Raw genomic sequence first — 16,623 nt, 5'->3', positions numbered from 1 at the left:
CATATGTTCGGAAAACAAAAAACCCTCATTTCCGACTGGCACTTCGATTTTCACACTTAGACCTCATGTAGATAATTTAAACAGCAACAACAGGTTAAATGTCCTCTATTATGCAGGCCATAGACGGGTCATTTATCGCCCGAATTTTCGTCTGCACGAAAAATCGGCCAATATTCATGCCGTTAGTGGGGTCAGCCCGTCGGCCGTTTTTCGCGGATCTTCTCATTAATTTTTATTGGTCATGCTGGAAAAGGCACGAAAAACGGCCTTTTTTCGTGGACATTGGTGGCAGCAACGACAGATTTTGCGGTTTATCGTCCGATAAACGACCTGTCTATGGCCAGCCTTTATGAATACCTGCATTCATTTGTGTCTCTTATATCGGTCTGGATTTTGGCTTTAATTGTGCACATTTATTACTTCTTTAGAGGTATAAATGATCTAGCAGAAGAATTTGCACTTGCATATTTTAGCAAAATATCACCAGCCAAGAGGAATAACAGCTTGTCAACACAGCACATTATACAAAACGCACTGCAGTGTTCTGTTGTGTAATTACACTAGATAAACACTGTTGCTTACTTAGGCAAACACAGCTACATGCCAAAGGACATACATTTGTTCTCTGTGGAGTTTCACTGCTTTATCACAGAAATTTTTCATTGCGCCACACAACATAACACACATACCTAAACAGGAATGTCTAAAAATACCACGTAACCTATTCACACCCAGAGAAATACTGACCAGCCTAACGTAGAAGTATTTAAAACAACAGATCTCCAGTTACATACTATAGATACAAATGTAAAAAAAAACATATCAAAGATTAAAAAAAGATATGAAATGTCTTGACTGAAGAGTCATCTACATGGCTGTCTGTCAGCAACAGCAATCATGCAGCACTGAGCGTCATTCACTTACATAAATGAATCTCAAGAATCCATAGAACTTAAGTCTACAGAATACCACGAATCAAGCTCCCCTGTCCTATACAACATTTTATTTAAAATTACTTTTAAAATGAATCAAATAATATTGGTCAGAAAATAAATGCAGACAGAGAAAATTGTAGTATCCCTGTACATCAGTGGTCTCCAAACTGCATCTCGGGGGCCAGATGTGGCCCCTTGCTTGCCTCTATCTGGCCCTTGGGACAATATTCCTCCAACTGATCCCAAATGATGAGGCACCATTTCCACCCAATGACACCATTAATGGGGCACTATTCCTCCCACTGACACCATCGATGGGGAACTATTCCGCACATTGTTTGTTTATAAACCATGGGGAGCTATTGCTTCTTTTAAAGCCAATGATGGGGCATGGTTTACTCCCACTGATGCCGGGACATTTTCTACTCACACTGGCAACAGTCCGATCCCCCTAAAGCCTGAAAGACAGTAAATTGGATATTTGTAAACAAAGTTTGAGGACCCCTGCTTTACATGGATGATCAGTGGGAACCGTGCCCCCTTTACTAATGTAGTCAGTGGGAGAAGGATCCTTTTACACTGGTAGTCAGGGGAAAGAATGCCCTACTATATTGGTGAATAATTGGAAGAATAACCCTTTACATTAATGGTCACTGGTATCATGCCACTGACTGCTAAATAATTAAATGTCAAGGTTTCATTTCTCTGGGCCACAACAGTCTGTGTTTAATTTGATGTAGGCCCCCTCTTCTAGTTTGCCAATGGTCTTGGATTCCTAGCTCCAGTAAAACATAACTTTGGACACCAGGGTTAGTGCGTAATAGGCCAACAGCTCACTAGTTTTACTATTCTATGAATGGTATCTGCATTGAAAATAGATGAGTTCTGAGATAATTAGTGCCACTATGTTTCTGTTCTTAAATTGTACATGTGGAATTGCTTCTGAAGTCACATTTGTAAAGTTAAAATTTGATTTAGAAAAACCCACGTTCCAGTTAAAAAAAATAACAGAATCCTGGCGTTACTAGTAGTGTATCACACTGTATATTATGCCAATAAAACAAGCAGTACACCAACATCAATACATGCAATAATGGCAAACCAACACCGGTAGGATCCCTCTGAAAAATGTGATTGTTTGGTAATGCATACCTGGAGAGGAGAATATTGCAGTTCTGTGCTCTTCTTCCATCTATTACAGAGAGTTCCTTCACCTTCATCTTGGAGCCCAGTGTATCATCAGTGGTATCCGCTTCTTTCTGTAAGTGCCACAAGATAAAGAACAGTCTTCAGTTTCGGTCAAAAACACTCTGAGAAACCATATCTAAAATACAAGTGGCCGTATAAGAAAAGGGTAGAGAAAACATAAGCACTGCTAAGGTTGTAAATGATCCTGGGTAACCATGGGTAGTCTACAGACAAAGGTGGGCATGACCCCTGTTCCTACCCTTTCAATCTTTCTCTGGCTTCTTCTTTCTCCCTCTTTTACCATTTTTTAACATTTTGTTACCCACCTACACCCTTTGTGGCTTTTGTGACTCAATATATGACTTGGGTCTATATCCTTTTGTTTAGACTTTGCAACAATCAGTGTCTACCAATATGCTGGATGATTACAAGCTAATTATGTCTATTTTAGGTGTTCCAAAACTTTGAATTGTCATCGCTTCATTACGCAATGTCTGCACCTTCTGACTATAGCAAACAATTGATCTTGAGAACATCATTCAATGGGGAAGCAATGACAGCAGACAACTGATCTTGGGGACAGGAGTCAGTGGAGTGGTTTGACTGGCCCAGATGGGTTTAAGGAAAATAAATAATAGTAGTGTGCACTCGGCTTTACTAAACAAAGTTTTCAGCATTCCCTATAAAGGCCAACTTGTATTCTAGATTTCAATATTTCAAGATAAAGTTGTGTAAAGGTTTTAATTAATGTGATTCATTCACAGACTAAGTTTAGAAAAACATTTCCTATTTTAGGTATTATCAGTGCAAAAGAAAAATCTTGCATCCATACAAAACCTTGGTTTAAATGTGTTAAAACATGCAACAAAAACACGCTAATGGTACCGGAAGATAAAAGGTGTCTATTCTTGAGAATGCCTGCATGTTTAAAATAAACAATGCTCTTAGTATGAAACAGAGAGATCATCAGTAGGCTTATTTGTAACTGATATACTGTTTTAAACTTATCAATTCTCATCAGTGCAGGATGATTTCTGTGGAGATGGTATTCAGGCGCCATACTGAGCTACCATTAAGGTTGTGGTGAGGATTTACAAGGGGTGGTACTAGGGTCAGTAAAGATCTAGACATACATAGATACCATTTTATCAAAGTGATAATCTGTGGTTTGTGCAACATGCTACTGCAATGAGAAGATATGTTCAAAATAGTTATGGGAAGTAAAGTACACCTGTGCAGACAATGTGATAACGAGCCTGTATATTCAACACATAATAATGCAAAAGCTTACCCCCCCAAACCAAATATCCTCGGCAAATAGATTTTCTGAAAGTTAGCACTTGCATAGGCTTTATTCCTCCCCCTCCCTTACATGACAGTGCTGTGGCCAAGTCATAGGTAAGCCTATGGTGTATCAGGGGAAAGGAGAGGAGTGCTCATAATTAAGGTGGCCTAGAGAAATCAGCTGGCATCTCCAACCAACCTATCCACAGGAAGAAAAAAAAACAAAACTGTTGTGTTGGATGTTTTTAGCCAATATATTTTCCCACCCCTGCATCATAATCCAGCATCTAACGTATCCAGCTATGCTCCTCCACTCTTGTCCAATGACAATCATACTTTAAAAAAAAAAAAATTCCTTCTACAGTCGGATTCGGGCCTTTAATGTCTATGTATGCAAACCTTTACTCCCAGCAGAACATGTTTCTAGCATAGGGAAAAACAGTTTCAAGGATCTTAAGGAGGACATGCAGCACTCATTGAAATTAGAGGAGAAAAGGTTTAACCTGAAGGCCACATGCACACCATGGTGCACAGAAATCAGTTTTTCTGCACGGGCACAAAAAATAATTGTTCTCTAAGTTTCCATCAGTTCTTCTGCACGTATGGCGCAAACAAGGCCTAAATTGCGCAGAGGGTGCTTTACTGTCAGAGCGGAAAAGATGTGGAACTCCCTTCCGCAAGCGGTGGTGTCAGCAGGGAGTCAATAGTTTAAAAACTATTAGATAGGAATCTTAGAGAATGCAATATACAGGGATATTGTTATTATTGACAAACACATGCACACACCCACAAACATTGAACTGAATGAACTGGTGTCTTTATTCAACTTTACCAGCTATGTAACTATATAAATCAAAAAGTGTTGCCAACGTTATTTGGAAAATAATGGAAATAATACCCTTAATACCATACATGGAATGCTTCAGATCTGTTAAAGGGTTACTCCAGGTAGTAACCATGACTTTAGTGCTTGAAGAGCCTTACTGCTCCACAGAAGCTTGGATGCCATGTATTGCCCTGATGAGACTTATAAGCTGTATGCAATTTATTCAAAGAACTCTTTGTTTAGGTTGTATGTTCTATAAACCAATTTTTATGGATGAACAGTTGGCCACAGGGGCATTAAAGAATGATTTGCACATCTCTGTTTCCGGCCTTTAGAAATATATTTTAAGTATTTTTAATAAAACCATTAAAATAAAATGCAGCATGCAGCAAGCAGCTCACTTACCTGTTTAATGCCATTGTTGATCGAGAAATCCTGTAGCCATGTCAGCAGCGAAGCATGGGGAAAGGCAATCATTGCGTGCAATTCAGCGGTGGCAGCAAATTAAGACAAGAGTGGCCAAAGCAGATCAGCAAGATATACAGTACATCATAGAAAGAAGCTTGTAGCAAAGAGGCATACAGAAGAAACACAGGCTCAGTGATGTCAGCAGACTGTGAAAACTAATCAAAGTCATCATCTAACAGCCAACGGGACAATTACAATTAATGATACACATCATGCAGGGGTGACTGGGGAGTGGTGTCAGTCTGAAAGGTCGGTCCTAATTAGAAATACTGACTGACACAGCACTTAAAGTTAGCATGCTGTGTTATATAGTGTTTTGGGTACAACAAAGCACAATACAACACGACCCCCCAAACTCCAGTAGAAATGTTCTAATAACTTACATTACAAATCTAAAGAGCAACTGCAATTTCCAAGTTTTATTTTAGATATGCGTGTAAAACAGATCAGCTTGATGTACAGCAATGTGTGATATATCTTCTAATTCTGTATGTACATGAGGGTTGCCATACTTGCCCAATGCATATTCAGGCTCTGCTTTGTACTACTACACAATGGCTGTATTGCTCATTTTCCCAATAGAAGCGTCAGAGTAGGTCAACTCAAAACCAATACACTCCCCGAGTGGCTAACATCTCATCTCTCTACTGAAGTTATCCTTTAAGTAACCCTCCTATACCCTCGAGTGCAGCCAGCAGGTAAAATACTTACTTTTACCCTTGTTTCAGCAATCTGCTCTGGAAATCATGAGGATGCCATAAGTATGGGTCACCCACATGAATAAATAGGATAACCGTGCATGTGTGCAGAAGGAAGAGGACATTTTCTGTGAAAAGGCTTGGAGGTGCCAGGAAGGGCTGCACACTAAATGTTGCTGAAATGGGGCGGAAGATAAATATTTTACCAGATGGGCTGCACCTAATAGGGGTGGAAGGGTAACTTAAAGGACAATGTTACTAGAGGCGATGTTGTGTTTTATTAAGGTTAGCACTGCAAAGGAACACAAAATATGTGCTCAATAAACCTTCTTAACCTGCAAGACTCCTTCCTGAATAATCTCATACAGACTCATATGTGTACATGGTGATACATAATATTTCCCACAGTTGGATCTAAAATCATTTATACAGCAAAGAAGTTTATAGTGGTTACAAAATAAAATATATAGGGGATTAGAACTCTCCAAGCACTTTATACTGCCAAAAAACACCTCTCCAGATGCAGAACACAGCAAGCATCGTGTACTAAAGGAAACCTGACATGAACAAAATCTGTGGAGTGCCTTTGTTGAACTTCTGAAAATGCTGGGTTGTTGGCAAGCCAATCCTCAGGTTTGCGAACTGTCTGGGTCTCTGACCTGCAATGACTTTGCAACAAGTGAAGTCAAAACTTCAGATATGTATGATTAGCCCCGGGTCAGTGGTCCTGAAAGTGTTTAACCACTTCAAGTCCGGACACTTTCACCCCCTTCCTGTCCAGGCCAATTTTTAGCTTTCAGCGCTATCACACTTTGAATGACAATTGCGCGGTCATGCAACACTTTACCCATATGAATTTTTTAGCATTTTTTTGAGACAGATAAAGCTTTATTTTGGTGGTACTTATTCACAACTGGGATTTTTATTTTTTTTGTTATATAAATGAAAAAGTCCACAAATTTTGAAAAAAAGTGTTTTTCTTATAAAATTTTGCAAATAAATAATCTTTGTTCATAAATCTTGGCCAAAATGTATTCAGTTATCTTTTTAGTAAAAACAAATAACCCAAATTAGTTTATAACCCAAAATTATAATTTTTAAAACATTTTTTATTTTTTTATTATTATTTATGATGTTTTTTTATTTACATACTGTCACCCTAGCAGTACAGTATCACCATGGTGACACTGTACTACTTGTGGGGGGTTATGAAGATTTTTTTTTTTTACATTGATTGCTTTTACACCCATAAAGGCTGTAAAAGTAATCATTTCTCCTTCTTTCTGGCTGAAGCCATTGAGAAATACTGTGTGAGCGGTGATTGGTCACAGCTTGCCACATGGTACAAGACTGTTGAGAATAGCCTTGTACCATGTGACCTCTGAACATTCACAGATTTCACACGTAGTAAGCAATGATGTCAGAAGTAACAACTTGCTTACTACTCTTCATGCGATTGGCCTATCCGTGATCAGATGATCGGGACCTTGCACAGAGGTCCCGTACAACGATCAGTGTTCCACTGTGTCTGGAGGAGCGCGCACAAGCAGGGGGCAGGGAGGTCGTTTATAAACGGCCACCCGCCCCTGCACTGTCACCGTCCGGCCATTTATATACAAGGGCCAGACAGAAAGTGGTTAAAGAGACCCAGTCACAAACCTAAAATTTGCAGGTATCTGAACTTTCTATAAAACTTGACTACACTGTAAAAAGTTGGGCATACATGGGTTTGCAAATTTTCGATCAGCCGGGGGGCTGATCAAAAAAAAAAAAAAAAATATAAGTAAATATATGGTAAATGCACACATAATCATAGGAAAAGATTTTTGCTGAAATTAATGGTCTTGTGAGAAGGTCTCTTTAAGCCAAACAACTGCGGTTCTCACAAGTTCAGCAAAAGTAGCTCATGTGTTTTACCTTGACAGATTCATTTTAAAACTGGATGAAAACCAGAGGGTTGCCTTTAGCAACTAACCAATAGCTAGCTGTCTGATTGGTCAATGAGTGGGTAACACCTCCACTGTTTCTGTCCTACAGTACTGAACAGGAGGATCCATCATGGGAAACAAACATCAGAAGATGGTCCCACTCTGTCTACACGTCTACAGACAATGCAAAGAAAGGAGAATCGTGTTGCTTTAATAAAAAAATTATTAAAAGAGGTAATCCTGCCAACCAGTTTTAACTAAAAAATAAGATTTTGAAGGACACAGCTTTTAAAAAAAACTTGAAAGAAAATTTGAACTAAGGAAGAAGGTGTTAAAGTGGAATTCCAGTCAAATTCTAACTATGCCTAAATCTACTCCCACCCCCATTCTGAGACACTTCTATCTAGTCTGTAAAAGAAAAGAAGTCTAGGTTTACCTATTCTGAAGTTTCTCTGGTCCGGTCACATGATCAGGTCCCAGCATCAGCTTCAGTGTAGAGGAGGGACAGCTGACAACAGTTGCCCCATAGTAAGCCCCATAAGGGTGACATCACCTCCCAGACTCTGCAGCCATTGTCGCTGCCTCTCCTCAACACTGAAGCAGATGCTGGCACCCGATACTTACCAAAATAGGCAATTATAGACATCTTTTCTTTTACAGGGTAGTTAGAATAGTTTTAGAATGGGAATGGAAGTAGATTTAGGCTTAGTTAGAATTTGACTGGATTTCCATTCTGGCTGTCATGATGATCCAATGGCTTTAATACTTTCTAAATCACTGACCTGAAAACATATCTATATTTCAGTTCTGACTTCATGACTTTCCTGGTCTGCATGTTGGTTCCAGGAAATACAGAGACCACTAAAAAGCAGCCAACTAACATTTTCATAAAGGAGATCATCAATGAAAGCCCACATATTTATTGCATAACAGGGTTCATTGGAAGAGGAGTTCTGCTTTCCTGGAAATACTGCAATTAGGACAAGTGCTTCTTTTTCATCTATGATTTTATATATATGCTTTTTTTCACTCATTACTCAACTCAAATCTAATCACTTAACTTAAAATAAAAAAAAAATAAAAAAAGGGGGGGAAATACCTGCTGTCTTTGGTAAGCAGAGAACGTCCGCTCAATGTCTTCCAAATCTAATATTTTGAAAACCCTACTGTCATCTAGGTCGACCCAGAGGGTCCCCTCCAACTTGTTCTGCAACAGAGTCATACAGACAATTGATAAAGCATAGCAAGCACCCATATATTATTTAACACAAATATCTTTCAAACAGTTACCTCTGCCAGCTTAGACCAATTGAAAGATTTGAGTGGATTTGTTGGCTGGGGTATATTTTTCCTTTTCAAAGCAGCACCTAGAGGTGCCCCAGGTGGTGCAGTCATTCCTCCTAGAAATGGAAGTCCTGGGGGAGGAGGTGGACCACCAGGGGGCGGAGGAGGAGGGGGTGGAGGAGCCATCCCACCAGGTAGTGGTGGAGGTGGGGGTGGCGGAGGCATCATATTCCCAGAAGGCAAAGATACTGGCCCACCCGGTGCTCCAGGCGGAGGTGGAGGTCCTCCAGGTACAGGAGGGCAGACTGTTCTCTACAAAATAACACAAAAAAGACACATAATTAACTTCAGCTAAGACTGAATATTTACTATAGAACAAAGAAAATATTTTTGCAAAATGGACAAATGTAAAAGGTGAGGAACCTGCTACCTAGACAGGCTAGAAGCTCAAGATATGAATGCCTGAAGGTTCTCATCTCCATCACATAAAAGGGGAGATGTACCGTTTTCCACCAAGAGAGAATGGGGCAGGTCTGACAACACTGCATGGGATTTCAGTGCGGCAGAGGCAGTGCTGCAAGCTCACTACAGCTTCTGCCAGGATCCACATGTATTTTCCCTACTTGCAGCATTTTTAAAAGGGCTCCATTCACACTTCAAAAATTGTGCAATTTTCACTGAGACTTTACAGTGTGACTTGATCCAACTTTAATGTGACTCTGTATGAATGTGACTTTTACCAAGGATGACTGTCTGTGCTGTACAAAGTCACACACAAGTCACATATATCATTCAAGTGTGACTTTCATCCGACTTTGGAGGGTTTACATTGAAGTCTATGGCCCTCAAGCATGAAAGTCGGACCAAAGTAGTGCAGAAACTACTTTCAAGTTGCTGCAACTTGAAGTCACACAGGTATAAATGGTACTCATTGGGAAACAAAGTGTGTGACTTGTCCTGCAACTTTGGACCCAAAGTTGCATGACAAAATCACACAAGTGTGAATGGGCTCTAAACCTGGGGACATTTACATGTACTTGAATATATTACAATCTAGAACTGTATATCACTTCATGGGGTAATTAGGCTTATTTCACAAGGTATTTCAATGAATGGTAGTAATCCATAGCAACCAGATTTCATGGTTGATCAATTTAAGGCATAACTCTAGGCAGCTAACTATATATACAGATGAAAAACATATACAAGTCATGCTTGTCAAAAATGTGTATGTCCATTTAGTTCTAAAACTTCTCCGCCAAAAGCATAGCCTTGTCTGGCAGGGGCACCTCATTTTTCTCTGCTGTGGTTAGGTAACATTTTCAGGTTTTCTCACTCCCCTAACCTGTGAATGGACAGTGAAGGATAAGCAGCAGACTGATGAGCTCATCTTTCTGCTCTCTTCTTCTACTAGCATGTCTTGCTAGTGCATGAGCACTGCAGCCACAAGTGACTTGGCTCTCCTTGTGCGGTTTCTATTTTTTTCAGTCTAAGCTCTGCTGTACAGGGGGCTGCTTCCAGTTAAAAATACATTTAATGATGTACAGTAATAAATAATACAGAGCTGTATAAATTAGTTTTTTTAATGCCTGCCTGAAGTTACATAGTTAGTCTGGCTGAAAAAAGACAAAAGTCCATCCAGTTCAACTATTAAAAAAAAAAAAAAAAGTTCTAATCCTATACTCACAGTTGATCCAGAGAAAGGGAAAAAAACCCAGCAAAGCATGATCCAATTTGCTCCTGCTGGGAAAAAAATTCCTTCCTGATCCCCCGAGAGGCAATCGGATATTCCCTGGATCAACTTTACCTATAAATGTTAGTATCCAGTTATATTCTGTGTATCTAAGAAAGATTCCAGGACTTTTTTGAAGCAATCCACTGAGCTGGCCAGAACCAACTCTTGAGGAAGTCTATTCCACATTTTCACAGCTCACTGTGAAGAAACCTTTCCGTGTTTGGAGATTGAATTTCTTTTCCTCTAGACATAAAGAGTGCCCCCTTGTCCTCTGTGATGACCTCAGGGTGAATAGCTCTACACCGAGTTCACTATATGAACCACTGATGTATTTATACATGTTGATCATATCCCCCCTTAATCTTCTCTTCTCAAGAGAATAAATTCAATTCCTCTAATCTTTCCTCATAGCTGAGCTCCTCCATGCCTCTTATCAGCTTAGTTGCCCTTCTCTGTACTTTCTCCAGTACCCCAATGTTCTTGTTGTGAATTGGTGCCCAAAACTGAACTGCATATTCCAGATGAGGTTTAACGAATGATTTGTACCGGGGTAATATGATATCTCTCTCTGGAATCTATACCTCTTAATACAAGAGAAGATTTAGAAACCGCAGCTTGGCATTGCATGCCATTATTAAGCTTGTGATCTACCAGAACCCCCAGATCCTTCACCATTGATTCCCTCAGTTGTACCCCCTAGTATGTATGATGTATGCATACTCTTAGCCCCCAAGTATATAACCTAGTTCAGCTTTAAAGGGATTGTACCAAGACTCTAGAGTCTGCCTGCTTTATATAAGCAAAGTTGAAGGTCTGAGACATCTCAAAAAGGTAAAACACGTTAGTCACAGATGACTACAATGACAGTGCCTTACTTTGCTGAGCTCTTGTATTTGTGCTGTGAGCTCCATCACTTGTTGTTTGACCTGCTTATTTTCACAAGACTCCTTTTCTAGCTTCTCCTTCATCTTGTTCAGAGTCTGCATCATCTCCTCTTTCTCCTGAGTTTTGGCATCACACTCCCGCTCTTTCTTCTCCAGCTTTTGCTGCAGCTCTTGGTGTTCTAGGATAGGATAGAATAACATGACATGCGTTACTAGATACAGAAATAAAACCCATGACATTGTGCGTGCACATTACACAATAACAGCTATAAGTTATAGTTCTATATATTTTTTTTACTTTTTATTTGTGCATTATAATTTTGTCAGGAACAATATTTTTTTTTACAATACAATATTTTTATTGAGGTTGCAAAACAGATCAATAATTTTTTTAAGAATAATTAGGAGGCTACGCAGCAGGGCGTTACAAGAACATTACACCCCTTATTTTATTTGGAGTTTTATTTGGAGTTCAAATATTTAGATTAGATTAAAGCTGGCTACACTTCTTATAATGTGAGTGTGCCTGGATTTGAATTTAATGAATTGTTTAGGTGTGACTTTGCATTACATATTTGTCAATACCTGTAATGGCGATTGTACAATCAAACTGCAATGTATTTGCCTAGCTTAAGCCTTTAGTAACCAAGTCCATCTAAATCTGATATACAGTGGATATAAAACGTCTACACACCCCTGTTAAAATGTCAGGTTTCTGTGATGTAAAAAAATGAGACCGATAAATCATTTCAGAACTTTTTCTACCTTTAATATAACCTATAAACTATACAACTCAGTTAAACAACAAACTGAAATCTTTTAGGAGGGAAGTAAAAATAAAAAACTAAAATAACATTGTTGCATAAGTGTGCACACCCTTAAACCAATACTTTGTTGAAGCACCTTTTGATTTTATTCCAGCACTCTGTCGTTTTTGGTATGAGTCAGCATGGCACATCTTGACTTGGCAATATTTGCCCACTCTTCCTTGCAAAAACACTCCACATCTTTCCGATTGCAAGGGCATCTCCTGTGCACAGCCCTCTACCTACCTGTTCCAGCTGAAGAAAAACAGCCCCAAAGCATGATGCTGCCACCACCATGCTTCACTGTGGGTATGGTGATGTGAAGTGTAGTTTTTGCACCAAACATATCTTTTGGAATTATGGCCAAAAAAATTCAACTTTGGTTTCATCAGATCAGAACACATTTTCCAACATGCTTTTGGGAGACTTCAGATGAGTTTTTGTAAAATTTAGCCAGGCTTGGATGTTTTTCTTCGTAAGAAAAGGCTTCCATACCACTTAGCCCAGACATAGAGTAAGAGTAAGTCACAATTGTCACATGTACTACACAGCCAGTACTTGTCATATATTCATGCAGCTCCTTTAATGTTGCTGTAGGCCTCTTGGCAGCCTCCCAGACCAGTTTTCTTCTCGTCTGTTCATCAATTTTGGAGGAATGTCCAGTTCTTGGTTATGTCACTGTTGCACCATATTTTCTCCACTTGATGAGGACTGTATTCACTGCACGGTGCTCCATGGTATATCTAATGCCTTGAATATTATTTTGTACCCTTCTCCTGACTGATACCTTTTAACAATGAGATCCCTCTGGAAGCTCTCTGCAGACCATGGCTTTTGTGGTAGGATGCGACTAAGAAAATGTCAGGAAAGACCTACTAGAACAGCTGAACTTCATTCGGGATTAATCAGAGGCACTTTAAATGATGGCAGGTGTGTGCTGACTCCTATTTAACATGATTTTGAATGTGATTGCTTAATTCTGAACACAGCTACATCCTCAGTTACAAGAGGGTGTGCACACTTATGCAACCCCATTATTTTAGTTTTTTATGTTTACTTCCTTCCCCTAAAAGATTTTAGTTTGTTGTTCAATTGAGTTGTACAGTTTACGGGTTACATTAAAAGGTGGAAAAAGTTATGAAATGATTTATCTTTGTCTCATTTTTTATATCACAGAAACCTGACATTTTAACAAGGGTGTGTAGACTTTTTATATTCACTCTATCAGTTTTGTATGAGCGCCAAAACCTGATTTACTCAAAGGTTACTTGTATCTCTTGGATAGATCCACCTGAGCTCTGAAATTATGATGTCCAGCAAAGTTGTGTAGCTTCTCCTTCTGCATTATAAGGCTTCATGTGCACTGGGTTTTTTTTTTTTTGTTTTTTAACTCTCCTAGAAGACTTCCTCCTGGCAGCAGTGTTTTGGCAACAAAAGTTGTTAAAGTGTAAAAGTGTGTATGCATTTAGGCATGTTTAGCCTCATCAAGCATTTGAGTGTTAATTTATTTCAATGGCCAGAATAAATGATTTATTCTGGCTATTGAATTGAATCAATGCACAAGCGCTAAGCATGCCAATTTATTTTTTTCTAGCCTAGTTTTTTCTGCTACAACTCTGCTACTCCTGGATGCACTGGGTTTTTCTTCCTGGCTCTAAACTGTGCTGCCACTAAAAGTTTGTGTGCATTGACAAATAGGCTAACATGCACGGAAGTTCAAAGACAGGAAAAAAAAACAGATTCTCCTAGGAGCAGCTGTAAAATGTCCAGTGTGCATGAGGCCTAAAATATAAAATAAATGAAGAATGGTGGAAAATGCCAACCTTATGATGGTTGTGGTAAGCTGGTGCAGCTGGGAAATCTATATTAGACTCTTGTAGACAGAAGACAAGGGACATGTAAATAGACCAAATGGTGTTAGATTCCATTATATCAGTTATGGATGGACCTGCCCTCTAAAACGCCTAATTCCCAGTACTACATACTGCAGAAACCTCCTGACAGTTCAAAATGGACAAAGAAACAAATGTACCTTTCCTCATCTTCTCGGCCTGCTCCTTCCATTGCTTGACTTCATTCTCATTAACCAGCCTGAAAACATTAAAGTAGTACTTTGGTTTACTGGAAATCATTGTAGCCAAATCATGTGACAGCAGAAATTCAGGAATCTGTTCACGTCAGTTTACCTCCGACACCATTTCAGGGCCACATGCTGCCTTGTACTTCATAAACTCAACTGATCTTATTTATAGAGTTGTACTATTGCTTTATTCTTCATTCATCTGGACTGTGACTGAGCCAAGTTAGCCTGTCTGCTATTCTAGCCATGTGGAACCCTTGGCTTCTTTGAGCTATGGTTGATTGATTTCTCATTTGATGGTGCTCGCATGGCTCTGCGGCCAACACAACTTAGTGGGGCCAACATCACTTGGTAGGGCCAACTGCAGGACACCAATGATTTTTTATTTTTTTTTGTTTGTGAGGGCGGCAATCTGACCACCACTGTTGGGGGAAGAGAGACATTCTTTCAACTGACCCCCCAGTGAACTGGTTTTGGCTAAGACCTACAAATTACTTGAAGGCTTCTTCTGGCATGAAAAGGTTAAGAAAGGATGTTCTAAAGCAATAAAAGTCCTCTTAAGAGCAGGCACTGCAAGGTATCTGCTATAACTAAGAGGAGTACCCTCCTCCTAGAATATGTAACTGGCTTATTACAAACTACCTGTTACTTGACGCCTGTGACTTCAAAACCAAGCCCCACCCACATCTTCCTTATCCAATTAGAGTGTACTTATTGCCTTAAGATTGCAGAATTCAAGCCCTTAACTACAATTAAAATAGATAAAGTTTGGAGATTTATGCATTTTATATTATACAAGTAACAATGCTCTAAATAAAGATCTAAATTTTTGCTTTTCTGAACACTGAAGACTTACATTCGAACAACATTTTTGACATTAAAATTCTCCAGTGGGGAGATGTCCGCATCTTGCCCTTTGTCATTCTGGATGACGATTTGTTGAACTATTCTGTCCAGAAGTAGCCAGTAATGCACAGTGTTGCCGCTTCTTTTATCTAGAAGAAAAAAAAATAAACTATGAATAAAACATTCACAAATAACAAGGACATGGCCTTCTACATACAATGTTTCAGATAAGTTATCGTGTTCTTGGAAGAAACAAAAATAATCAATTGTCACTAAACAAGTGTTCTATAAATATCTGTGACGTGGCAGAAATGCAATGGAGAGAAAACAGCGGAGCCAGCCAAAAAGATATAAGCAATGTCAGCTGGGCGCCAGATACTATGAAGTTATGATCTAAGAACAGTTAAGTGTCTTCTCAACACTGGGGTGCAGCAGACATATTACACAGCCCAGGCCAACAGCAACAGCCGACTATCACAGCTGTCCAAGCAGAAAACTCTGAAATGTTAGTAAAGGTCGTGGTCATCCAGGAGGATGAAACCGGTTTTATCAAGTGCTTTTATCAGTGCTGATAACATTATGAAATCAAGCCAAAATGTAAATGTATATTCCAGGCAGAACAGCATCAACTCAAGACCTTCAAACTATGCAACACAAAATGAAACCTGTGCATTGCATTAGGATCTGCCCTCACTAAAGGATCATCATGTACCATGGATTCAGCTATGATCTCATCTCAGTTGCCCACATGCACTGTCATGCAAGCCTTTTGGGAAAAAGTAGTGATTAGCACATGCTGAGAAACCCTACTGTCATTGCTTCCCCAAGATAAGCCCATTGCTGATGATATCTGTAACTTGCCTCCCACTCTGTAGGCAAACCACAAAGGACTGGCAATGCCAAACAGCAGTCATGCCCAGTGACTGGCACCCTTTCTTGAGGGCAGTTGAATTGTGCCTACACATCCAACCACTCACAGGTGTCTTTAGCCAGAATTGTTCCTCCACCAATCACTTTCTGAAAGCTCTTTTTCTAAATTCATAATAAAATGACACATAATCCACACTGCTGGAATATTTCAGTCATGAATGAATAATTTAATTTTTACAAGCAATATTCAAATTTGTTGTATCTCATGTTAAATGCTTAAGATACCAACTGCCAATTGCTTGCAAAGCCAACATCTTTGAAAGACAGTTTTCTGAAATATAACAGTTTAAATTCTTGTGCAATAAAAGCTGATTGATTCTTGATGAATGATCTTATTCTCATGCCATGGTGCTAAGATGTAATAAAGAACTTTGACTCGTTCTTTCTGCCCCATATCTAATCACTGTCTAAATTTTGCTTCCTTAACCTACACAAAATTACAAAATCTGATCTTTCTTAAAACCTGGTATACACTAAGTTTTTTTCATTCAACCCAGCGAACGGAGAAAAAAAAAAACCTGACATCACGAAAGTCGTCCAGTTTCTAATGTAACAGCTGATTTCAGCCAATAATCGGCCCATGTGTACCCGGCATAACAACGGACACCACAAGTTCCTAGTTCATTCCCTTTCTCACCTCAACTATTGCATCTGTCTCATTGGCCTACCGCTACAAAAGCTATCCCCCCCTTCAGTCTATTAGAAATGCAGCTGCCAGATTTGTCCACACT

The 16,623-nt window shown here is 39.3% G+C and overlaps 1 protein-coding gene across 3 annotated transcripts in view; it reads right to left on the bottom strand.

The window, feature by feature from the left end:
• Positions 1-16,623, bottom strand: part of DAAM1 (dishevelled associated activator of morphogenesis 1) — a 268,997-nt gene that overhangs the window by 57,472 nt on the left and 194,902 nt on the right. For 2 of the 3 annotated variants that reach the window (XM_089676532.1, XM_089676533.1), the window contains 7 exons: positions 14,973-15,111; positions 14,069-14,127; positions 11,222-11,409; positions 8,618-8,923; positions 8,427-8,534; positions 4,639-4,668; positions 2,088-2,194 (listed from right to left, as the gene is read on the bottom strand). In XM_089676532.1, the coding sequence (XP_089532658.1) occupies positions 2,088-2,194; positions 4,639-4,668; positions 8,427-8,534; positions 8,618-8,923; positions 11,222-11,409; positions 14,069-14,127; positions 14,973-15,111 (937 nt within the window). The remainder of the gene's footprint in view (positions 1-2,087; positions 2,195-4,638; positions 4,669-8,426; positions 8,535-8,617; positions 8,924-11,221; positions 11,410-14,068; positions 14,128-14,972; positions 15,112-16,623) is intronic. The other variant, XM_089676535.1, reaches the window with a different exon arrangement.

Source organism: Staurois parvus, unplaced genomic scaffold (assembly GCF_062004578.1).
Source record: "Staurois parvus isolate SC_StPar_1 unplaced genomic scaffold, SC_StPar_1.0 ptg000171l, whole genome shotgun sequence".
NCBI classification, from domain to species: domain Eukaryota; kingdom Metazoa; phylum Chordata; class Amphibia; order Anura; family Ranidae; genus Staurois; species Staurois parvus.
This window is presented reverse-complemented; position numbering and strand designations above follow the sequence as displayed.